We start from the raw sequence: 26,883 nt of genomic DNA, 5'->3' as shown, positions 1-26,883 counted from the left end.
ACATGTTTGTTGATCAGCTCTGTTTGTACATCAATGACTGGTAAATAGTCCAATATTTGGAGTGGTTAGCATGATTACAGTCCTCCATTAACAGAGATGAGATTTCACTATTTTTGATTAAATTACTTTAATATACCATAGTAGGTGCTGAGGCGGGTAAACACACAAAAACCTTCATTTATCTCCAAGAGGAAGCCCAGCCAGCACACTCCCAGGCAGCTCTGCCCAGGGTAGTTGGTTTGAATCCTGGCCCCACCATTCACTAGCTGGGAGCCTGAGGCTGGGTACTTACTATTGATGCTCCCTTTCCTTGGCAAATGAGGGCAAATAGAAATGATCAAATGGAGATAAAATTAGTGTCTACCTCACAGAGGTGCTGAGAAGCTGAAGTGAGTGAAGACAAGTAAATCACTTAAGACGGTATCTGGCATATTGCAAGCATGCGATATTCTTGTTTGTTCAATAGAAGAGACCAAATCATATATGTCTATAGATTAACTAGTACAGCTGAGCTAACTAAAATGTTCCCCCCTCTCCCGAAAACAGAATCCCAAATCTCTGAGTCTACGCTATGCTCAGAAACCCTAAGCAATGGCATTCTAGATCAACAGGGGTGAGGAGTCTCCAGTACAAAGAGGAAACCTCTTTGCCACCTCCAGGCCATGTGGGCCCCTTCCCATAATGCTGTCCTGTAGCTGTCTTTATAGGAAGACTGCCACTGAGGCCAAGTACCTCCTCTTTTATACACAGTCATACTTGAGTCTGAGGCAAAGCAAGTCCCTGGACTCCTCCAGATTTAACAGATTCAGTTACTGAATATACTTAGTAAATAACAAACTTGGGAAATGTTGCATGTTTCAAAAGTATCCAAATGCTGCTTTCTAAAATAAACATTAAAGTGGGACAGGAGCTAATATTCTGAGCAGGTTACAAATTCAAGAATTAGCCTCCTCTCTGTAGTACAATTAAACCAGGTAGGCTCTTTGGAACAAAGAAAACGTTCCTGTGATGGGCTACACATTGCTATGAACCCACACACTCTAGGCTGGGGTGGGGAAGGTTCAAGAGGTTAAGATTACTCATGATGGGCAGCCACTGTCTCCTTAATGACCTTGCCACACTCTGTTCTCTGCCCCTGGCGTCTCCCTCACTACCAGGCAGCACATTTTATGTCATCTGATCCCCTCAACTACACCCAACTCCTGAGGTCGGGCCCTATAGTCCTAAATGCTCAGAATAAGTCCTCGCATATGATAGGAGCTCAAAAAATGCCTGTTAACTGGATAAATGAATGAATATACAGCTTTTTTATTGGCCTTGTTCTAAGTGTTCACATTCTGAGAAACAATGAGGTTTTCCCCAGAGAAAGGTTTCAAAATCTTACAGTGTTGGCGATCAGGAGTGCTTTCTTCAATGATGTATAGTGATCCTCTTGTCTAGATAACTTTGTGATAATGTTTTCCTTGCAAGATTGATCTCTAGAAGTGATTCTACAGGAGGGAGAAGAGGAAAACAGGAATAAGGTTATGTTCTTGTGCTTTGTTCTTTCTTAATGCAAAGGGGGAAAAAAGCATCTTACTGTATCATAACACTTTATTTGTGGCTCTTCTTCCTGAAGGTGTAATGTGCTTGTGCAGGCCCACCTGTCATTCAGGGGGGTGGTCTCTGACAGGGGACAGGGTGTGGACACCATTACTCTTGCTGTGGCATCACTGTTCTCTCCCCATGCTGGCTAACTGTGGCCAGCCATCTTGCCAGTATGTGCCTTTAGTTTCAAAGAGACCAGGAAAGAGGCACCTGGGTGGCTCAGTCAGTTAGGTACCTGACTCTTGATTTTAGCTCAGGTCATGATCTCAGGGTCGTGGGATCAAGCCCTGCGTGGTGCTCTGCACTGGGCATGGAACCTGCTTGGGATTCTCTCTCTCCCTCTCCCTCTGCCCCTTGCCCTGCTCACTCGTGCTCTCTCTCATAAAAAGAGAAAGAGAGAGAGACACCAGGAAAGAAAGTGTGGTCACTGCTGAGACCATCACCTCCCTGTGTGTATGGGCAGTATCCTGAGGCACACTCACCTACATGATAACTGGGCACACACTTCCCATGTTAAAGTAGTGGGAATGTCAACCTTCACAGCCTTCCCTTCCCTGTTGACAAGGGCCACAGCCACCTACATTATTGGAACTCTCTCCTTTTCTTGCCCCTTCCATCCATCCCCTGAGTGCAGAGCCATCAGCCTACACATGTGCCCCTGAAGGCTTATGACCACCCACTCTGGAGACCAAAGCCAACTTTACTCTGGACTCTGATCAGAAGAGGGCTGGCTGCAGAATCCTGTAATATGAAACTACAGATGCCTCAGTCAGCCTCTGGTTTTCAGTGTTCAGTGGGACAGGATGACATTTCCCACCAAACAAAGAATGATGGTGAATCAGCTGAACCATTCTCAAATTTGTTGGGGGGATTTTATTGCTGCATCCACACAGCCATCTTAGCTTTTTCCAGTTGTATAAAAACTTATAAACACACACACCTACTACCATTTTTAAGAAACATATAAAGTAGCAGAATTCATGACTCTGAGTTGCTCATGTGACTCACCGGAGCCTTTTTTCTACAGATCACTAGCGTAGGAATGAAGGGAGACTTCTGCGGTAATTATTACCTTCTACAATACCAGTGATGTTGGGGCCCCGTAGTTCTATGGGGGGGGTGTGGGGGGGTGGGGACTGTCTCATGCACTATGGGATGTTTAGTGGTATCCCTGGCCTGTACCTGCTAGGTATCAGTAGTATCCCCAACCCAGCTGTGACAACCAAAATGTCTCAGGAAATTGCTAAAGATCTCCTAGGGGGCCAGGGTTGCCTCTAGTTGAGAATCACTGTTTCAAAGTAAATAAAATTCACATTTTAATTCTTTCCTATCTTTCAGATAAGAAAATCATTTTAAACTCCCCCCCCCCCGCCCCACACACAAAAATAGAAGTAACTTCACTTAAGAAATAAACTCTGAGAGTTGTATCTCAGGGATTGGAATGGGGGTGTGGGGGATGGGGAGGGAGCTAGAGCTAGGTATTTAGAAATACCTAGAAGGCTGGTAACCAGGGCAGTTCATCAAATATTCATAAATCTGTGAGACAGGAATAGGACCTAGTGAAATGGGAATTAACTCTGTGGTATATTTTACTTTACAATAGAGCATAGTGCTTTCAATGAACGTGCCAAGATTATAAAAAGCCTGTTTTTTCCTTTAAGATTTATATAGGGCGATCAATACAGGACACACATCAACATAAACAAAATACTTCTTAGAGCAAAAGCCTAAATTCTAAAATGTCATATTATTAAGTACTTTTTTAATATTTTGGGCCCTATCGCAGTTTATGTGATCATATAAATCTGAAGTTATAATAGACATTAAAGTACAAAGGAAAAGAAAAAGAAAAGAAAAAAAAGAAAAAAGGAAAAGAAAAAGAAAAAAATAAAATACTTGTCTGCCTTCAAAAAAAAATAATAGACATTAGAATGAAAATAGAAATAATGGTGCTCAAGGCAAATAATCCTCCCTGACCTGCAATACCTGCATCATGCAGAGAGGGGTCAGGAAGCAAGTGAACATGGATTGTTCCTTTCTAAAGAACACTTAACCAAGCACGCTTCCACAATTTTCCAAGAATACACTTAAAGCTCAGTATAACGTTGGGAGTGTTGATATGCATACCTAAAACATTCAAGCTCCATTTCTGCCTCCACTCACCGAGCATATCTAGTTAAGACCCTTATAGTCTTATTTCCTCATTTAGAAACTATAAGTATACCCACCTTATAGCTTAAGGCCATTTTAAATAGGAATACCGTATGGGAAATAACTGACAAACTATAAATCACTTTGTAAAGTTCATAATTATCCAATGAAGACTAATTTGTTATTCAAAAAAATGAAGAAAAAGTAATTCAAATATGTGTAAATAAAATTTAGTTTTTGTTTTTTTTTAACATACCTATTTCTTTTTGTTGGAGGAACTGTATTGTTGACTTCCAACCACTGGGGTTCATAAAGTGATGTTAGAAATTGTTTCCAATTGATTTTGGTGGTGGTTTTAAGTCCAAATCTAGATTTAAAAAACATGTATTATTTTAAACATTTTTTCTATTATGCTGCATGGATTAGTTGCTTGATAATGAATTGAAGATGGCAGGAAATGAATTTATATGAAGTTTCAAATCTAAGGTAAACAAAATAATTTAGTAAAATTTTACTATAAATTGACTTTCAAAAAGCAAGGAAAATCAAACTCATTCTCCATGTCTCTGTATTCCCTTAGCAGTAGCAGACGTTGAAGGAAGAAACAAAGCAATTTGAATAAAATTCTCATGCCCACCAAATAGTTCTTTCAAAGTCACTATCTGGAGAGCTCAGTCACTGTGGGAGGCCGCATAAAGGCCCAAGGCATGCACATACTGATTCCTGGGATCTGTGAGTGTGACCTCAAAGGGCAAAAAGAACTCTGCAGATGCTATTAAGGATGTGGATGTGGACATGGGAGAGCACCCAGCTTACCAGGTGGCCAATCTAATCATAGGAGTTCTTAAAATCAGAGTGTTTCTCCCAGCTGCAGCCAGAAAAAGATATGAGGACAGGGGAGAGGCCAAAGAGGAGGCTGCAGATGCAGGAAGGGCCACATGCCCAGGAACACAGGTGCTTCTAGATGCTGGAAAAGACAAGAAACAGACTCCTCACTTCTCCCCTAGGCTTGTGCTATTTTGTTATGGTAGCAATTGAAAACCAGTACAGATTTTAAATCTCAGCAAGAATAAGTACCCGGAAAATTGTTCAAGAGCAAATGGCCAAAGTTAACATGGCCCCATCATTCAGGGCCCAGGGATATCAGCAGAGCAAGATGCCAGCGGGAGCAACCTGATGAGAGCTCAGAAAGACCAAAGTGCAAGTCCCTGCTCCTTTGTTCCTTACCTATGCGACCCCAGACAAGTTGCTTACTACTCTAATTGTCTATTTTTCTCATCTATAAAATGATGAGAACCCTCCCTTACTACTGGGAGGGTTGCTATAAGGATTAAAGCTGCTAGATCAACAAGCCCCTCCTGCAGTACTAGATCACCAGCACACCCTTCTCTACTGTCCATGTGGCTTATACACTACTCATCATCCACACTTCCATAACAGGGGAGCAAAAAGTATTTGGGCTGAGATCCTTAAACAACAGCGTGAGATGCAGAAGCAGGAGACACCACAAGATGGACCACCCTGTTTTGATTGCTAAATTTCGTGGCTGTAAGGAAACTGGTCTCATGTAGATCAAATGTGAGCCACATGAGAAAGTGCAAGTGTGCACGTGCATGTGTACATGCACGCACACACACAGTCATACAGCCATGCTGGCCCTTTGGTTCTTCAGAACGGTTGGTCCCTTACGTTTGCTGCTTCCTTTGCCAATTGCCACACTCCCCACCCTGCTTCCCATGCTTTAGTTAATTCTGCACCTGTTTTAAGTTCAACTTATTCATTACTTTCTCAAGAAAGCATTCTCCGATTTCCATAACCAGGGCTCTTTGCTCTATTACCTTGTCTTATAAGGAGGCACTATGCCTCCTTCCTTTATAGCATTTATCACTAAGGATTAATATTACTAGCATTTAAAACTTGCATAGCACTTTGATCATGTTTGTGATTATAGCACCTAATGCTTGATAAATGGTTATTACTTCCACTTCTGATCTTAGCATCATATACGTATTCATGAGAAAGAAAGATATTGACTGATTGATTGATTGGTTGATTTTCATTAGGTATACATGGCAACATCAATAAGTACACTGTGACAGTGGCCTAATGCCCTGCTGTTTACATACAACACAGTTTCATCATTTGTCCCCAGCCTGCCTTCCTCACGTTGCCTAAGATTTTGATAGTTTGTTAATACTATATATTTTCATCTTAAATTTGAGCAAGTTAGAAATTAATTTTCTATAATGGAAACACTGTGCCTACCATTAAAAGTAGAATCAGCTTCGTATATTATGTTTAGGAAATTACCTTACTCTTTGGGAAAAAAATCAAATTAGATCTTCGTATGATATACTAAATTAAATTCAAAATAGATGAAGAAGTGAAAACATAAATGCTAGGACCATTAAAAAAGGAAAATCCATGTACCTACTCACCTAGTGTTGGAATAAGAAAGGGTTTTTAAGCAACATTTAAGAGGGGGAATCACAAACTTCCCCAGTTAATAATGTCAACATAAAAAAAAATCCGTATGCCAGAAATATTTAAACATTTAAGAGCCAGACTTGCAAAAATTATCTATTATTATGTATAACAAAATGGTGATTTTCTTAAAACATTGTACAAATTAATATAAAAAAACTAAAACTTTATTTCCCTTCCCAGGATCTCCAGGATCACACCCTGGGCTGAAGGAGGCGCTAAACTGCTGAGCCACCTGGGCTGCCCAAACTCTTCTTAATTTATTCATAGTTATTTAAAGCAAAAAAGAGGGATCCCTGGGTGGCGCAGCGGTTTGGCGCCTGCCTTTGGCCCAGGGCGCGATCCTGGAGACCCGGGATCGAATCCCACGTCGGGCTCCCGGTGCGTGGAGCCTTCTTCTCCCTCTGCCTATGCCTCTGCCTCTCTCTCTCTCTCTCTGTGACTATCATAAATAAATAAAAATTAAAAAATAAAAAAAATAAAGCAAAAAAGAAATAACATTGTTTTGTGATGTTTATCACATAGGTAGGTATAATACATATAGTACCCACAGTATAAAGGACACGGAGGGCAGAATGTAGACCCATATTGCTTATGTAGGTTCAACAATTTATGTGAAGTGGAACAGTATTAACTGTACACAGGCTGAGAGCAGTAAAAATGTATACTATAATCCCCATGAAAAATTATACAAAGGTGTATAGGTAAAAAGACCATAAGAAAATTAAAATTGAGTTCTAAAAAAATTCCAATATCTGAAAAGAAGAAAACAAATCTGAAGACCAAACAAAAAGCAAAAAAAAAAAAAAAAAAAGGAAAACCCAAATCCAAATATATCAATAATTACTTTTTTTCAATAATTACTTTAAATATTAATGGACTAAACATTTGAATTGGATTTTTTTAAAGATCCAAATTTATGCATTCACAAAAAAGGCACTGTGTTTTGTTTTTGTTTTTTTTTTTAAGAGAGAGAGAGAGTGAGCACATGTGTGATGGTGGGTAGGGAGCAGAAAGAGAAGTAGAGTGAAAATCTTAATCAAGCTCCACACTCAGTTGGAGCCCGATGTGGGGCTCAATCCCAAGACCCTGAGATCATAACCCAAGCCCAAATCAAGGCTCAGACGCTTAACTGACTGAGCTACCCAAGAACCCCAAAAGGCACATTTAATATAAAGACATAGATAGGTTGAAAATAAAAGGACACTATCTTAAGCCACATGGTCAAGGTCAACCTCAACAGTGACAAGTCATATTGATACCATGCATCCTTGATACAATGTGACAAGAATGATACTTTACCTCTGTGGTCTTTGAAAAACACATTACCCCAGTCTAATCAGTAAAATTCCAGTTGAGGACGTTTTATAAAATATCTGACCAAAAATCCTCAAAACTAGCAAGGTCATTAAAAAAACAAGAAAAGTCTAAGAAAGTGTCAGAACCAAGATAAGCTTAAGGACACATGACTACTAAATGTAATGGGGTATCCTAAGTGATAATCCTGGAACAGAAAAAGGTATTAGGGGAATACTGAGGGAAGATGAATAAAGTATGGACTAACAAAATAGTTACCACTATTAACATAATATTAGTTACATCAATACATCAATATTAGTTCATTAACTGTGAAAAATGTACCATACTAATGTAAGAGGTTAATAATAGGGGAAACTGGGTGTGGGGTATATGAAAATTCTCTGCACTATCTTCATAATAATTATATAAATATAAAACTGTTCTGAAATAAAATGGTTATTTTTTAAAAGGATAATGAGGGAGGGCAGCCTGGGTGGTTCAGTGGTAGCGCCTGCCTTTGGCCCAGGGTGTGATCCTGGGGGCCGGGGATCCAGTCCTGCATTGGGGTCCTCCCTCCGTGGAGCCTGCTTCTCCCTCTGCCTGTGTCTCTGCCTCTCTTGCTCTGTGTCTCTCATGAATAAACAAAATCTTAAAAAGAAAAAAAAGGATAATGACGGAATATTATGAATAGCTTTGTCAATACATTTGACAATTAAGATGAAATAGAATGTGTTGAAAAAACACAAATTACCAAAAATGACCTGAGAAGAAACAGAACACTTGAATAATTCCATATTTAATTTTTTTAATTTAAAACATTCCCAGAAAGAAAACTTCAGACCTAAATGGCTTCTCAAGTGAATTTTATCAAACATATAAGGAAAATAAATAATGCTGGTTAGAAAGTAGAGAGGAAGAAAACATTTCTCAACCGATTTTCCAAGGTCAGTGTTAATCTGATCCCAAACTGAGGGAAGTATTTTACAAGAAAGGGCAACTTTAGACAAATATCACATGAAAAAAGATGCCAAAAAACTTTTAACAAAATTATAGCAAATAAAAGCAAATATACAAAAAGGATACTATATTATGATGAAGTGGGGTTTAATTCCAGATGCAAGTTGGCCTAACATTTTGAAGTCAATCAATGTAATTCACTATTTAATAGAATAATGGAAGAAAATGACATGATATCAGAGTAGATGCAGAAAAATCATTTGACAAAAACACACATGTGAAAAAAAATTCAACAAAATAGGAATAGAAAGGATTCCCTTAACCTAATAAAGGGCATCTATAAGAAATCCATGGCTAACATCACACTATGGTGTAAGATAGAATGCTTTCTACCTAAGATCATATCAGAAAAAGGCAAAGATGTCTAATTTTGCCATTTGGACTCAGCATTGGACTTAATGTATCACCCAGTAAAATAAAGCAAGAAAAAAAAAAGGCATAAAGATTGCAAAGGAAGATACAAGCTTGCCTTTATTTACAAGCAAAAGGACTGTATTTCAAAACATTAGAAAAATCTATTAAGAAGACATTTGAACTAACCAGTGAATTTAGTAAGGTCACAGAGTTCTAAGTTAATATACAAAATTCATTGTATTTCTAATTATTGGCCATGAATAATTAGAAAATGAAATTTTAAAACATTTCATTTGCAACTGCATAAAAATACTTAGGAATAAATATAATACATAAGATTTGAGCATTATAAACAAAATCTTGCCTAGGGAAATTAAACACCTAAATAAATGGAAAGATATACCATGTCCATGGAGTAGAAAACTGAATATGGTTAATGCAGCAATTCTCCCCACTATATTCACAATTAAATTCCTAACAGGCTTATTTTTTTTAAGCATATTGAGAAACTGATTCTAAAATGCATAGAAAGGCAAAGACTCTAGAATAGTCAAACAATTTTGAAAGGGAAGAACAAGTCTGGAGGAGTTGCACACCTTATTTTAAGACTTAACTATTTAGGGATCCCTGGGTGGCGCAGTGGTTTGGCACCTGCCTTTGGCCCAGGGCGTAATCCTGGAGACCCGGGATCGAATCCCACATCAGGCTCCTGGTGCATGGAGCCTGCTTCTCCCTCTGCCTGTGTCTCTGCCTCTCTCTCTCTCTCTCTCTCTGTGTGACTATCATAAATAAAATTAAAAAAAAAAAAGACTTAACTATTTAGCTACAGTAGTCAAGACCGTGTGATATTGATGTGAGAATAAACTTATAGAATAATGGAAGAGACAGAGTCCAGAAATCTACTCACACTTATATAATCAGTTGATTTTCAACAAAGGTGCAAAATAGTTCATCAGAGAAATGGCAGCCTTTTCAACAAATGATGCTGGAACAGCTGAATATCTAGACAGAAACCGAGTGAACCTCCACCCTTAACTCACACCATACACAAAAATCAACTGAAATGGATATCCCGTAAAAATTATCTGTAACAGATTTTTAAGTAGATAAAACAGACTTCATTAAAATTAAAAACTTTTGTACTTCAAAATAGAGCTAAGAAAAAAGAAAAGCAAGCCACACTGAAGGTAAATAAGAAATCATATCTAGGATATGTAAAAAACTCTTACAAATCAATAATAGGGACATAAACCATACAATAAAATGGACAAAAGATCTGTACATATACTTTTTTAAAAAGATTATTTATTTATTTATTTATTTATTTATTTATTTATTTATTCATTTATTTATTTATTCATGAAAGACACAGAGAGAAAGGTAGAGACATAGGCAGAGGGAGAAGCAGGCTCCCTCCAAGGAGCCTGATGCAGGACTTGATCTCTGGACCCTGGAATCACACCCTGAGCCAAAGGCAAACACTCAACCACTGAGCTACCCAGGCGTCCTCTGTATTTTTTTTTTTTAATTCATGAGAGACACAGAGAGAGGCAGAGACACAGGCAGAGGGAGAAGCAGGCTCCACGCAGGGAGTCCGACATGGGACTCGATCCCGGGACTCCAGGATCATGTCCTGGGCTGTAGACAGGCGCTAAACCACTGAGCCACCCGGACTGCCCTGTATATAAACTTTTAAAAAGAATATATATAAATGGCCAATGATAACATGAAAATAGGTGCAACATTATTAGTCATCAGGACAATGCAAATTAAAGCAGAATTCAAAAAAAAAAAATAAAGCAGAATTCAATATCTTTACACACTACTCAAACAGGTAAAATTAAGAAAACTGGCAATACCAAGCATAAATGAAGATGTAAAGCATCTGGAATTCTTACATGTTATTGACAGAACTGCAAAATGGTATAGTTACTTTGGAAAAAAGTTTGACACTGTCTCATAAACTAAACATACACTCAAGCCTACAATCCAGCAATTTTATTACTAGGTATTTACCCAAGAGAAATGGAAACATGTATCCACACCAATAACTGTACGTAAATGTTTACAAAACATCTTCTGTAATGACCCCAAACTGAAAATAACCCAATTGTCAAATGGTGAATGGATTAGCAAATTGTGGTAAACAAATAATGACAATAACAATTAGAAATGTTAGGATATGTAACAAGATGGATGAATCTTAAAAACATGGTAAGTGAGGGGGTACCTAGGTGGTGCAGTCAGTTAAGTGTCTGCCTTTCGCTCAGGTCATGATCCTGAGGTCCTGGGATTGAGCCCCGCATTGGGCACTCTGTTCAGTAGGGAGCCTGCTTTCCCACTGCTTATGCGGTCCCTCTCTTTCACCCTCTCTCACTCTCTTGCTCTCCTTCTATCTCAAATAAATAAACAAAATCTTTTTTTAAAAAAACATGGTAATTGAGGAAAGTAGTCCAACACAAAAAAGTACATCCTGTATTATTCCATTTATGAGAACTCCTAGAAAAGTGAAAACTATACTGACAATGATATAGAATGATCAGTGGTTGCTGGAGCTGAAGGTCAGTGAAGGGGGTTGGTTACAAAGGGCCAAGAGTAGAATTGTAGGGTCAGGGAAGTATTCTATATATTTACTGTGGCAGGGGTTAGATAAATAGATATAATTGCCAAATTCATTAAACTATGCCCTTGAGAATGAATTTTGTTTTATGTAACTTATATTCGAGTAAAACATTTTTAAAATGTAGAAGATGGTTAGAGGACATGGATGAATAATTACTCACAGAGAAAGTATGTAAGACTTTTAAACATGAAAAATGTGCAAGCACAACATCAACCAAGGACCCGCAAATCTAAACAGCAGTAGGGAACTCTCCTTTCACCTGTCAGATTCTCAAGGATCTAGAAGTGGCAATGTGGAACGCCAGCAAAAAGCCTCTCAGAAGCCACCCTTGTAAGAATAAATTAACACCTTCCTGAAGTGCATTTGAGCAATATATAATGGAAACCTTAGAAATGTTTAAACCTTTGACTCAAGGGTTAACAAAACATACTGTGGCCATTAAAAATTAATTTCAACAGCTTTTTAATGACATAAAAAATGCTCCTGATACAATACCGTGTGAGTAAACAGACCACAATTTGTACCTCAAATGACCTCAACGATGTTAAATGTGCATGGAGTGTGTGTACATGTGCACACAAAGAAATTCTGTAAGAAAACATACTAAAATATTAGTAGCAGTTATCTTTGGCTATTATGATGGGTAATTTCTTTTTCTTTCATGGTTTCCCCTATTTTCCAGTTGGAGCCTGTACAGCTTTTTTCAACATGAATAAACACATGAATGAAACAATTTTTGGAAAATCAGCACCAATTTTGCTAGAAATCACATGAATAATCATTATCCAAAGGTCACAAAGATATAGCTGAGTCTTTTAGTCTTAAAAATGTCCCAAGGACTTTTTTTTTTCTTTTTCTTTTTCTTTTTTTTTTTTGCTTCAGCCAGCTCTCCCTCTGGATTCTGATGTTGGGTGCCCAGGAGCATTCCCATACAACTTTCCCATCCCATGAATTCAGGTAGAGACTTACAGCAGCACATGGCTCCATCTATGGAGAAGGGAACAGAAAAACACAGATGTGTCATGTTGTTCCAAAGAGTCTGGATTCCATTCAACAAGGGGGTGCTGTCAGAGGACGCGGCAAAGAGAAAAAGGGTGGAGAAACTAATCCCATGAGCCAGAGGGACCAAGAAGTTTCAGCTAAGAGGAGGGTCATCAGAACTGAAAGGATGGGGAGACCTGCGACAGGCAGGGATGATGATGGTAAGAGACAAAAGGAAGATGTAACAAGTGTGGGGAATGAACCTCCGTTCAATCTCTAATGCTAACAACGCCCATCTCTCACTCCTCTTCTCTAACCACATGCACTCTCTTGGCAACTTCTTCTATTCTCTGGCTTTAGCTACCATCTACATTGATCTATAACAAAGCTGATGCCCGTATTTCTGTCTCTAGCCTGGACTTCTTTTTCTGAGCTTCCAACAACCTACTCAGCATCAATAGTTTGGATTTCTAACAGGCATCTTAAACTTAACACATCCAGCATTAAACTATTTTTGACTTCTGTCCCCTAATCTGTTTTCCTTCCTCCCATCTTCAAATACACCAAGTTTCCACTTCCATGAAAGCCTCTGCATAGGTCTGTTGGCCTGGGATGCTCTTTCTCCCACAACAAATACAACATGACTGATGTGCTCTAAGTTTGCACAACCCAGCAGACTTCCTTTCTTCATGCCTGATGCTTTAATGAAAAACTCATCTTAAATGCCAACTCCCCAAGAAGTCTTCCCTGATTGCCTCATCTGGGGTAGGTTTGCCCTATGCATCGTGGTTTAGAATTGGTTTGTTTCTAAGGTAATGATGTGTGTGTTGTTAAGAAAAAGCACATTCAATGACTTTAATGAGTGTAGAGGTGAGCTATGCACATTGCTCCTAGGACCATCTAGGCCAGCATCATTCTGCAAACAAATAAGTTTGGGAAATCCCACATATTCCCCTCATAGATATTTATGATGTTGAGTTAACCTATTAACAGCCATGAGGTGTCCTCATAGTTGGGAGTTGGGAAACTTCCTTCTATAGCTACACCTTGGGAGTTCTTACCACAATAAGCTAGGGAATAATCAGGGTGTTTCAACCCACAAAGTTGTCTGGCACTAGCTATCTGAACACAAGGTCCTTAGGAAAGACCAAGGTGCTGCCTGGTATTTACAGAATACAGGGAAAATTCTAGGTCTGATGGGCAGAAGCCTGACTTGAATTGTTAAAGTGGGAATTCATGACCTGCTGCTCAGGTCACAGAGACCAAAACCAATTCACAGACCCAGAGCCCCTTAATTAAGGGGGAATCTGGATACTTGAGGAACAACCCTACCATATAGCCATATGCATATACTGTAAGTCTTCCCTCAAACCTTGCCTAAAAGATCCTTCAGCCATTTACCAAAATGACTATGCATTAAGGGCAAGAAAACACTGAGACCACTCAAGGTTATTAAATAGTAGCTCTGAACTAATGATAATCCATGGAGAGCCACAGTGCCAGCACAGGCTGCTCGGTCAGAGTGGAGGGTTATGGGGGATAGATGAAGCCTAAGTCTATGTCATAGTGGGCCTGGTAAGGCTACAGGCTCATCCTGTGGTTACTTCTCCAAGATCAGAATACATAATGGAAATAATCATTCCTAGTCACTGCAGAGCCCTCACATTTGTTCTTTGATCCATGAAATAAGGGGCTATGATAGTAGGAAGGACCAAGTGGAAGACCCAACAGATAGTTTAAAGAGTATACCACCTCCCTGGAGTGCAACAAAGATTAAAAGATGAGGGCAAGAGGTTGACTTCTACAATATTCCATCTAAATTACTGTGTCCCAATGTAAAAGCTACTTGGATATTTGAAAATGACTGTAGATTATTGTAAATTTAATCAAGTGATGATGCCAATCACACATGCAAATCAGCATAGCCTCTGGCATCTGTGATGTAGCTATAGATGTATCAAATGCTAACTTTCCAATTTCTTTCTAAAGTTTCCCTTTATGAGGGCAGGGAGATCAGTGTACCTTCAAATCTTATCTCAAGACCATGTCAACTCACCTGCTTCCTGCCATAATATAATGTGAGGGAACATATATTCATTCATTCACTCATTTAGGGTGAGTGAGCAGAGAGGAGGGGCAGAGGGAGATGGAGAGAGAGAATCTCAAGCAGATTCCATGCTGAGCATGGAGCCCACCATGAGGCTTGATCTCATGACCGTGAGATCACAACCACAGCTGTAATCAAGAGTTGGACACTCAACTGACTGAGCCACCCAGATGCCCCACCAAGTAGCTATATATTGTTATGGTGTGTGACAACAAACACGCTGGCCCAATGCATGATGATATTATATTAACTGGATTTACTAAGGATGAAATTACAAATACCCCAGAGGCCTCAGAAAGGGAAAGAAGATAAACCCCATGGAATTTTAAAGTTCTTCCAGTCTGGTAAGTTTCTAGGGATCCAGAAGTCTAAGGTATGCTGGAATAGTCCCTCTAGGATGAAAAACCAATTAATTAGCCTTTTGCCACCCATCACAAAAAAAGACTCATATGCTTGAAGGGTGTCTCTGGATTTTGGAGACAATTTTGTCATGCTGTTCTGATCTGCTGTGCTGTTCTTGGGTAACCCAGCAGTTCTGAGTGGGGCATCGAGTAAGAAAAAGCAATCTGCAAGGCCCAGGCTGTAAATTGTCATCTAGCACAGAAAAGCAGCACAGCTTATAAAGGTATTTATGTCGTATGTAATGTCTACTGGGAGGCATCCATGGGGATTATCAGGAGGAAAGCTGACCTATTCCTGAAGGTGCAGGTCTGTCACTTTGCCCAGGTAATCTGGCACTTGTTCATGGGCTTCCATACAAAAGTGGTCACAGAGACAGGAACGGATACTGTGCATTGGTTTGAAAATAGGGACTTCTCATCACTAAAGCTGTGCTGACTACTGCCCAGCTAAGTACCCAGGCTGCCAATGGCAGGGGCGAACACTGAGCCCTTTTATGTCCCCTTTATCCAGGTGGGCTTTCCAGTCACCTGGCAAAGATGACATTGGACCTCTTTCAACATGGAGGGAGCAATGATTTGTCTTGACAAATTTCAGATACAAATTTGCCTTTCTGACTGAAACACTTCTGCCATTTACCATCATCTGTGGACCTCCATAATGCTTTTGCATCACCAGGATGTCCTGCGCATCACAGAATTGAACTAAGGGACTCATCTGATGGTGGTGACGGTGTAGCAATAACTTCAGAACCACAGAATCCACTGGTCTCCCCACATATCCCATCGTCAGAACAGACTTACTAGAACAGTTGGTACCTTGCTGATGACTCATCTAGAGTCAGCTGAGAGGAAATCCCCAGGGGTTAAGGTGCTGTTCTAAAGAACTTATCATGCCTTAAGCCAGTTGAGGCAGCCAAATGAAGAAATGACCATCAAGCACTGAGATCTTGTGAAACGAAGGTTGGGCACCCCAGCAGGTGAGCAACACTGTCCAGCAAGATGCTGGCAGAGAAAGTAAGGGGGACACACAATGGACACTGTAGTTATGACCAGTTACAGTAATGTGAGTTTAGAAGCTCCTTCATATGCTGTGTCTTCCTATCTCTCCCACTGCTCTATGTAAAAAGCAGTAATTGTAGGTAACACTTTAGATTTCAGGGGACTGGAAAGCAAGAGGAGAGAAGGCAGGCTAGTTACACCCCCAGCCCCCTCCCTGCTGAGCTGTAGCGTGGCCATGGCCACATTCTACCTTAGGCCTTCCCTGCCCTCCAGTGACCTCCCCTTTAGCTATCCATCTTGTTCCTTTCAGTAACTGCTCCCTTTCCTGCCCTTTCAGGCCTAGGAGAGAGAAATGCTTCCCCATCTGCTCATTTCATTTAATCTTGCCCTCACATGAGTAAGTGGTCCTTCAATAAACTCATGTCCATCTGCTTTCTGCCTAGACTCTGACCAACGTATGACCAGATTATGATGACCTATGGCAGGATACAGAACAGCTCCCGTACCCCCAAAAAGCTCCCTTGTGCTGCCACCTGGAGCCACACAGTCCTCTGCTCCTAGTCCTGGAAATTACTGATCTCTCTTCTGTTCCTATTGCTTTGCTTTTTTCAGAATGTCACATAGAGATTTGGACAATAACGGAAAATATACCACTGGGTGCTGCTTCTACACTTTATGTAATTTGAGCTAAATGGCTTATTGTTTCTGCTTATATAGCTTCTGTTGGGCTGTTATTGTTACCAGGATGAATGGGAAAATTCTCACCAGAAGATGTTTCTGAGCAAGAACCTGCTTGTGTGATGGGTGAGGAAGTATCTCCAGTGAATACACAAGTCATAGCAAATCACTGCATTTATTCCATCCTCTCAGCTCTCCCTCAAACCCCACTCTTCATGTTTAAACACTGATTTTATTTTTAACAGATGTATTTTATATAAAAGGCTAGGCAACATTGAAAAGCACAGCACGTTAGCAATAAAGGTCAACTTAGCTGTTCAATTAAAGTCTACCATTACATTAAAATATAAATATATATGGAGAATGGCTTTTTAAAGTCTCTGAAACATTATTTGGGTCAAGATTTTATGCCTTATTAGCAAGATGTTAGGGTTTTTAATTTACGCCCTTGAGTATTTTTTACGAAATAACAAATTCGAAGGATGTCTTTTTTCCCCCTATACTATCCATTCTTGAATTGAATAATCATTTCTCAAAACCATGTTATTATGAAGGTTTAGATTTTATTTTACTTCCTGCTTTATTCTTTCCTGTGTTGTTTGCCTTTTTAAAAAAGGATGTATTTTTAAATTTTATTTCTCAAATTAAGATGCACTAAAACGGACTTTTTTTTCTCTTGGTGTACACTTTCACGAGTTTTAACACACATACAGATTCACGTAGCCACTGCCACGCACAAGATGCAGAGTGGCTCCATCACCCTACAATCTTCCTCGTGCTGCCCATCTGGAGTGAGGCCTTCCCCACCCTGAGTCCTGGAAACTACCGACCTCTTCTTTGATCCTATTGGTTTGCCTTTTCCTGAATGCCATATAAACAATCCTACAGTCGCAGCCTTTGAAAGTGGTTTCTTGTGAATGTCTCTCAGATTCATCCATGTTGTATGCATGGAAAGCTGATTCCTTCCTTTTGCTGAGAAATAGGCCATCGTATAGATGGACGAGTTTGCTTATCTGGTCACCTGCTGAAGGACATTTAGGCCTGTCCCCATTTGGGTCAATTATGACTAGGGCTGCTAAGGACATTCTTGTACATTTTTTTAGTGAAATTTGCAAGCATTTTTAGATACAAATGTCATACAGGATTTGCCCAACACAATCACAGGCCCATGACGCTGGGAGCGCAGGTCAAAGGGAATTCGGGGCACTCACTTGTAGCAACATCAGGTGTGTTCTTGTCCCCACATTGTCCCTCCTACTGTGCTCTGTACTGTACCACCTTCTTGGTGGCTGAAGAGGAGAGCAAGGCAGAGAGCAAACAGCACTACCCCAGGGCCAGTGCCACTCACTGCCACTGGGGGTGACACTAGTCTCACCTCTGATGACTGTTTCATGGGTGCCAGTGCTGTCATGGTAAAATCCAGGAGATCCTCTAGTCCTAGGACGCAATATAATTAGTGGTCAGTTCCCAACAATCACCATCTAAATTCAAGAAAGCCACTGTGATAGTACAGGAAACCCAGTGTTCTCTCTAAAGGTGAGACAGAAAACAACAGGGCAGGTGGATGGACCAGCACAGGCAGCATAGCACAGAAACATCCATGTACAAAAGAACGGTAGAGCGATGGAATGATAGAACGGACTAGAAGGACACATTCAAGCAAATCATGGAGAGAATTGAATGTATGACAAAGCAGGCATTAAAAACAATGGGGAAAGAATAATAAGTGGTGGTGGTAAAACAGATTATCTATTTGGGAAAAAAATGTGAATTTGGATGCCTACCTTATGTCAGGATGGATTAAAGTGTTTTGTTTTCAAAGAATAAGAAAAACAAGCATAGTAGAAAGCGTTTTTACATCAAGTCTGGGCAAGAATGATGAATTTATAGATTAAGCAACAGAAGACATTCCAAAAGAAGATTAATGTATTTGATTATATTAAAACATAAACTTCACAACGATGAGGTGTCACGTGAACGAAAGGAAAGCAGCAAGCTGGGAACAATACTGTGTGGGAGTATCCTGCTTACAACAGAAAAGGGTTATCTTTTAATAATTAATTATAAACAATTATTAAACAAAAAGGTGATAAAATTGACTTAAGAAAACACCAGTGAGGGCATTACCCAGCCAGGACATGAGGCAGATTCACATCAGGAAAGACACGATCAGCGCTCAGGCTCACAGAAATGTCCAAGTCCAATGTTGCTCCAAGAAGTATAAATTAAGAGGATAATGAGGCACCAATTTATACCTCTTAAGCTATCAATATTTTAAAACTATGTTAATATTCAATGCCAGAAGGAATATGAAACTAGAACACTCATACAACATTGATGGTAATATAAATCATTATTATCTTTTCACAGAACAATTTGGCAATCCTTATAAAAATGCACATAAGTATTCACACTCTGGCCTTGAATCGGATGCAAAACCTGTCCCTGACCCCTCCTTGACAATGGCCACAACCCCAGTCCCCTCCCAGGCTCTTGCCCACCCTCTACCCCACCTCTGGCTTCCTTTTGCCCACTGACTTCTGCGAGGCCCCAAGAACCATGGCATGGAGGGGCTGCTCGTCCTGGGGCTCTTGTCATGGCACCTCAGGTCTCTGTTTAAAGCTCACCTTTGCAGAGAAGCTTTCTGAGGTCCTCCCTGCCACTCTTACTATGGCTCCGTCACACTGCACACCTCCTTTCACCCTGGGTGTGTCTGTGGACTGTCCTCTCCTCTGCCAGCAGGTAGCACTCTGAGGGCAGGGATCATGTCTTCCTTTCCAATGAGTCCCTAGCACCTAACACAGTGCCTGTCCCATAGTAAGGGCTCCAGAACTCTCTGTGGATTGGCTGAGCAAATAAATGAACAAACAAACATATGCAAATCTAAAGAAACTGAAGACTTGGGGCGCCTGGTTGGCTCAGTGGTTGAGCATCTGCCTTTGGCTCAGGTTGTGATCCCAGGGTCCTGGGATCAAGTCCCATGTTGGGCTCCCCACCGAGAGCCTGCTTCTCCCTCTGCCTATGTCTCTGCTTCTCTCTCTGTGACTCTCATGAATAAAGTCTTTTAAAAAAAAAAGAAAGAAAGAAACCAAAGACTCAACAGTGAAATGGTCAGAAACATTCTGGGCTATTGAACTAAAGAGCCCGAACAAGCGGTCATTACCCCATCAACTAGCCCCTGTGGAATGCTGCTTGTTCCTTTTGGATGGAACGTTCTTCTCCAGCCACCCATGTGGGAGACTCTTCAACTCTTGAAGCTTCCACTCTGCTCTGTTTACTCTCTGGAGACTTTTCTAACTTCCCAGCCAGCATGAACATATTAAGGTAAGATTTCTGGCAACACAGTGGATCTCTCCCCAACCTCCTGGGTCTAACCATAGAAATATATCAACAAATACATCAAATATATCAACACCTACTGGAATAAGTATATCAATGAAATCATTTTAAACATATGGTGGAAGTTGAAACCAAGAAAGGGAAAATCCACAGGTGCTGGATGCTGAAAGCATGGAGGGAAGCAACTCTGGAGCAGAGAGAATGTGAGTTATTCCCACAAGAGCCCGGGGAGGGTGTGAGACCTGGATGCAGCAAGCTGTGTTAACGGCAGCCCTGGGATTTCACGCAGGCAGTAACAGGCTGGGGTTTAATGCCCACTGGGGGCTAGGAGACCAACCACTGCAAGACTGGGAGAAGACCTGGCACAGATGACAGTTAATAAAGCAAAACAGGGATCCCTGGGTGGCGCAGCGGTTTGGCGCCTGCCTTTGGCCCAGGGCGCGATCCTGGAGACCCGGGATCGAATCCCACGTCGGGCTCCCGGTGCATAGAGCCTGCTTCTCCCTCTGCCTGTGTCTCTGCCTCTCTCTTTCTCTCTCTGTGTGTGACTATCATAAATTAAAAAATAAAAATAAAATAAAATAAAGCAAAACAGTCAAGGAAAACAGTCAGGATGAAGCCCGGACAGATAAAAACATGGGAAATGCAAGAGAGGCTAAGAGCCAAGGAAAGTGGAAGGAGGAGTTTCAACAAATATTTAGTGAGACCCAGAAGAAAAGACTGGCAAGGAAGGGTGGAGGCAATACCTAAATAGTAGCAGCTGGGAACGTTCCAGAAGTTATGAAAGATACGAATCCTCGCCATGAAGACGGCAGGAGTCCGGGGAGGTTAGATAAACAGACATCTCTAGCAAGATGCATTGTAGGGAAACTGTAAAGTAACAAAAATAAAGAGAAAAATCTCAAAGGCAACCAGAGAAAGAAAAAAAGAAAAAGAGATCACCCAGAAAGTATTGGCAATTAGACAGCCGACTCTCAACAGCAACACTAGAGGCCAGAAGACCGTGAAGAATGTCTTCAAAGTGCTAAGAGAAAATAGCTCTCAGACAAGAATTGTACTCCTTGCACAATCTTCATTAAAGAGTAAGTGGAAAATAGACATTTTTTAAAACAAAGACTACCTTCCCCCCACACACAACAGTTCACTTAAAGGACTACTACAGGATATACTTCAGGAAATTGAATTCTGAAGGAGGGGTGAGATGGAAGAAGAGTGATGAGCCAACAAACTGGTAAACTTGGGAAAACCTAAACAAACACAGATAGTAAAAACAAACAAACTACTAATAGTGACAAATTCAGACACTATCAAAATAAGGCTGGATTGAAACACTAGCCAGTGGTAACATGTACATTGAAACTGCTTGTTTTATTCAGGACGGTAGAAACATTGTGAACTTTCAGCTTTTTAAGTTCAGAACGCATGTTAAAAATTTAAGGGTAACTTCCTCTATAAGAATAGAAATAAAATATTTAAGTCTCAAGACAGTGGAGGGGAAAATGTGTGATAAGGAAAACTGAGATGGAACCAAACACAGTGGAGGAGGGAAAAAGGAAAAGACAGAGCCGAGGAAATCAGAGAGGTAACAATAAAGCAGAAGGAAAAAACTCAAACATGCTTGTCACATGCTACACTTGACCGCTAAAAAGGCAACGATGTTCATTTGGAATGTTTTAAATACAGATAACGCTATTTTACAAGAAACACACCTAAAACGTTGTGATGGTGACAGTAAACGGTGGGAAAAAGATATATCAGACAAACACTCATCCAAAAAACTGTTATGGGTATTTTAGTATCAGAGAAGATAGGCCATAAAAGCCAGAGGCATAGAAAGGTAACTACATAATTATAAAGGGAAGAGTTGACCAGGAAGATGGGACAAATCTTTACTTGCAGATGTGCACCAGAAGATAAACCTAATTAATAATTCAAAATATCAGTATTTGGGTATTCACCTTGTTATTGTCCCTTGTGACCAGTTCTACTAGGAATTCTGGGTGAATGCGACAGAGGGCACAACTCAGAAATCCCTGGGTCTCTGGTTAGAGCAGATTGTCACAAGGCACAACCCTGTCTGTGTCCTTAGTGTCCTACCATGTTCACTTTGCAGGCCCATAATAGTCTTCACAGCTGCCATCGCTCTGGTGGTTCCTGCTGCCCTGGGACTATTTGTTAGTTATTTCTACATTCTTAGCACCTCTCACAATGTCTGGCATAGAAAATGATTCAATATGCACCCATTAAAATATAATTTTGAGGGTACCTGGGTGGCTCAGATTCTTGGTTTTAGCTCAGGTCATGATCTCAGGGTCCTGGAATTGAGCCCCATGTTGGGTTCTGTGCTCAGTGCTCAGTGTGGAGTCTGCTTGAGATTCTCTCTCTCCCTCTGCTCCTCCCCCTCCCCTGCTTATGCTCTTTTTAATAAATAAACAAAATCTTAAAATAAAATTATAATTTTGAAGATGATGAAGCCAGCAGAATGAGTGTCTGTGATACACATTCCTATTTGAAAAGCACAATATAAAACTGTAGATGTGCTTTAATTAAAAATACATAAAAATTCTTTATGCATGTGGATATAGGTGAGGAGTGTGAAAATGTGAAAGCAATAAATTTGTTACATAAGGTGGATTGTGACATTTTGCTTTTTATTTTTATTATGGCTCTTAAATATTACTTGCATAATTTTGAAAACGAAATAAAAAGAAATGACTCTCAGTCATCCAATGAACTGTTTCCTAAAAATTGTCACCACATATAGATAGAACAACGGAGCTGTTTTCTGAGCCATGGAAATATTCACTCCTAGGGCCAAATCTTGCCTTTGACTCTAGAAGCCACAGGGGCAGGACACAGTGATCCTCTCTAGATATAGAGAGGGCCAAGAAGGAAAGAGGAGACTGTGAGGAATGGCTCTAGCTGGCCCCACTTAATACTGTTTCTCCCGGGGCACCTGGGTGACTTAGGTAGTTAAGTGTCCAACTCGATTTCCATTCAGGTCAGGATTTCAGGGGTATGAGATGGATCCCTGTGTCAGGCTCCATACTCAGAGACTGCTTGAGATTCTCTCTCCCTCTCTCTCTACCCTTCCCCACTCCCTCTCAAAAAAAAAACCAATTCCCACTCTCTCTTGCCGTTCCTAGGAAATGTTAGATGTCCACCAATGATCCAGGGTTTTGCAGAATAATCTTTCCACTAGCCTCTACCCTACTTCCCATGAGACAAGGTTCTCCAAGTTACCTGGACAGAACACCAGGTAAATTAAGGACAGTATTTCCTATGCAGAGTCTGGTCTATGTGTACCATTTCCAAAGGAAACAGGGATCCTTAGAGAAATGGCTGATGCCAGGTCAGGAGCAAGGAGTGTACCCAAAGAGCCGGGTGCACATCAGAAAGCAGGAGAGCTGTTGAGGACCATCAGGGTCACACTACTAGGATTGAGCAGCCAATATGAAAGTCTCCCACTGGCCAAGATGAATATTAGTGAGAATAATGATGAACTTAAATATAGCACATATGTATATGTTCATGAGTTTATGATAATCTTTTTTTTTTTTCTTTAAGAAAAATCACTCATTGCTCACTTTTAGAGGATGCTTGGGAACCAATTCATTATTCTGGAAGGCAGTAAGTGAAGGGAAAGTATTTTCTTAGACTGTGTGTCATTGTCACTAAGCAGCTTAAGAGGGGAAGCTGTCATTACAGAAGTACTCCAATCAATAAAAGAAGAAATGATAGATGTGGCATTTCACCACTTTTTAATCCCCAGTGAACTAACAGATGTAAGTAGGACCAACCATGGCCGCTAACACTGCGAAAAGAGAGACCAATAAGGCCACAGATGCTTGCCACCACCTATGAGGTATTCTTGCCAAGATGACTGAACATCTATGTGTTTATCTATTCATTCAGAGGCAGAGGGGTTGGGAGAGGGAGACAGGAGGAAATGCCAAATGTCACTGTAAATCAGTCAGATGTAGGTTGTAAGAAATTCCATATAAAAAATACACCATAACAGATACATCATAAGGGAACAAATTAACAAATGGAGAAAGACCCTATAGACTAAAAGCAGTGGGGCAAGTCAGTCGATGGCAATGTAGAGACCTTATTTGGATAATGATTCAAATAGTAAAAGAAAATCTGTGACAATAAGTTAGATTTGAACCGTGGTTGGACATTTAATACTACTGATAATTCTATTATGTGCAAAACCAGTATTTCTCCCATGTTTTTAAAAAGTGTTCTTATATTTTAGAAAGACTTAATGTGAACTTTTTAGTAAAATATGATATCTGGTATTTGTTTCAAAAATATCTGGGGTTGGGGCGCTGGGTGGTTCCATCAGTTAAGTGTCTATCTTTGGCTCTGGTCATGATCTGGGGGTCCTGGGATCAAGCCCCGAGTTTGGCTCCCTGATCAGCGGGGAGTCTGCTTCTCCTTCTCCCTCTGCCTCCTTCCCCTGCTTATGTGCTTGCACTCTCACTCTCTCTTATGCTTGCGCTGTGTCAAATAAATAAGAGCTTCAAAAAAATATCTAGGGTTAATGGAAAAATAGGCAGGAAGAGAAATAAGATGATGGACCATGAGCTGAACACTGAAGCTAAGTAGTAGGTACGTTAGTGGATTCATTATAGTATTCTCTTTACTTCTGCATGTGTTTGAGATTTTCAAGAAAAAAAAGTCCAAGGCATTAATAAAAAATAAGTGAAGCTGCTCCTTATTCTCATGGTTGACGTTTGTGCGGGGGGATGTCAAGGAAACAATGGGACTCTTACCTTTTCATTAACTGGATAAAAATTCTCCTTGGTAATCGGTATACAAAGGTGTCGAGGACAATCTTTAGGTAATTCAAAGATACATATCCACTTTTGGAGGGGTCCCCTGCACTCAGGGCTTTTTCAACCTTTTCATAGCACTTGGGAAGCTGCAGGGAATGAAAATTCAAGTGTTGCATTCATAGAAATCCACTTCACAGAGCTGTTCAACCAGTTTATTTTTACCAAAACCTCGTCACATTTTCCCCCTCCAAAAACTGATCAAAAAGGTTACGATGGCATGTACTGAACTTCAAATGTTTAATTGATGAGCTCACTACAGAACACTATCCCCAGTCACAGCTACTCAACTGACAAGGCAGACAAGTTTCTCAGGGAAAAACAGCCATATAATAGCTCCACCTCAAATTTCAGAGCTAAAAATATTCAGTGGATCTGCCAGTTTGATACATCTTTCTTAATATACTTTCAAGCCATTCCCACTGTGAGCCCATGCTATGCTTCTCCTGATTAAGTCAGGTCAATCAAACAAAAAAAGCTGGCAACATTTTATTAAAACACAAGTAGCTTTTAGAGTAAGGAAAATCATTAATGTAAAGATTATATAAGCAGAATACACACTGTACATTTCTTTAATTATTCTTTTTTTTTAAATGGGGAATCACAAAGGATCATGGTGAATGAGCTTTGCTTATGGGACTTCTAAAATTCAGTAAAGTAGGTTAACCACTGATTTTTATATGACTCATAAAAATACTATGAAGATTGGTTTTAATTCCAAAGGTTTTCCTGCTGTTTATTATTGAGTAATAACAATATTCTCCAATATTTCCAACCCTCTCCACTTTGTCTGAATTCAGTTTTTCCTGCTAACTGCAATGAGAAACAAAATAACCACACCTGGTACATAAGGTAACTTAAAAAAAACCTGCTGGAACATAGAAATATATGCACAAGAGTCTCCACCCACCAAAGGAATAAGAGGTGATTCACTGAAATTTCCATAGGGTACACAAGCATATTGGAAATCTAATGGGAAAATCTTTCAAAATATTTACAGAATTGCAGGTCCTAAACTTTTTAGAAAGTTGCACACACAAAAAAAATTGCACAAAACTAGCCCAAAATGTGGCTAAATTTGCCCCTATCTCTTTCAGGGAGGTGGATTCACAAGAGAAGTCAAAGCCAGATGTGGAGTACAGTTTCAATGTGTTCACTGGATTAATGAAATCCACTTTCAAAATCTTAATGATATTGGTTTCCAATTAGTTTTTTTTCCAGGAGAATGTTTTTGACATAATCAAGAGCTTTTAGGGAAAAAAAAGCAGGGAGTGAAACAGAAATAGTATCTTGGTGACATGTATAAACCTTTAAGGGATTCTCACTGTGACTGTTTACAATGACACAAAAGAGAAAAATGCAAGCAATTCAGCAAACTAAAAAAAAGGACATAAAGATATCTAGAAGTTTTTCCATCCAGTTTTTTTATAGTGTTTCAAAAACTCCCATAATGATCATATAAACATATAATTTTACAAAAATGCGATCATAGCTATACATTCAGATTTGACAGGTGCTTTTTTTCATTTAACAATATATCATATTTTTTCTGTAAGAACTTATATCTACATCATTCTTTTAAATGATGAATGATGTGTGGCATGCTATCATGTTATTGACAGACTAGAGAAAGGTATGCTTATTTTGTTTGTGCATTTAATGTATGTTAATGTTCCACTGATCTCCAATCTAAATGAGGTTCTTTTCTGTATTTATTACATTTATGAATGTGTTTAACACCTATCTCCCTGATGTGAGTTTGTGTAATCTCCATGAGAGCACATTCTATCTGTTTTGTTCACTAATAATTACCTAGAATGAAGCAGAATTTTGCATGCTGTAGGCACTCAATAATTATTTAAAATGAATATATTTTTTATCAAAAATGTTTTTTTTAAGATTTTATTTATTTATTCAAGAGAGACACAGAAAGAGAGAAAGGCAGAGACAGAGGGAGAAGCAGGCTCCATGCAGGAAACGTGATGTGGGACTTGATCCCAGGATTCTGGGGTCACGCCCTAA

At 39.9% G+C, this 26,883-nt stretch overlaps 1 protein-coding gene and 1 long non-coding RNA gene across 8 annotated transcripts in view; both read right to left on the bottom strand.

Annotated features, from left to right (window-relative positions):
- The window catches only part of EFCAB6 (EF-hand calcium binding domain 6), a 234,318-nt gene that overhangs the window by 126,879 nt on the left and 80,556 nt on the right, over positions 1 to 26,883 (bottom strand). For all 7 annotated transcript variants that reach the window (XM_038550277.1, XM_038550279.1, XM_038550280.1 and 4 more), the window contains 3 exons: positions 24,802 to 24,950; positions 3,995 to 4,105; positions 1,385 to 1,490 (listed from right to left, as the gene is read on the bottom strand). In XM_038550277.1, the coding sequence (XP_038406205.1) occupies positions 1,385 to 1,490; positions 3,995 to 4,105; positions 24,802 to 24,950 (366 nt within the window). The remainder of the gene's footprint in view (positions 1 to 1,384; positions 1,491 to 3,994; positions 4,106 to 24,801; positions 24,951 to 26,883) is intronic.
- LOC119873617 lies at positions 12,424 to 21,357 on the bottom strand. Its single transcript, XR_005365525.1, has 3 exons — positions 20,767 to 21,357; positions 18,057 to 18,118; positions 12,424 to 12,502 (listed from the first exon to the last, which is right to left on the bottom strand). It is a non-coding gene; the product is annotated as an uncharacterized LOC119873617 (long non-coding RNA).

This window comes from Canis lupus, chromosome 10, assembly GCF_011100685.1.
Source record: "Canis lupus familiaris isolate Mischka breed German Shepherd chromosome 10, alternate assembly UU_Cfam_GSD_1.0, whole genome shotgun sequence".
In the NCBI taxonomy this organism is placed as follows: Eukaryota; Metazoa; Chordata; class Mammalia; order Carnivora; family Canidae; genus Canis; species Canis lupus.
Note: the sequence above shows the minus strand (reverse complement) of the source record. Positions and strands in the feature narration are given on the sequence as shown.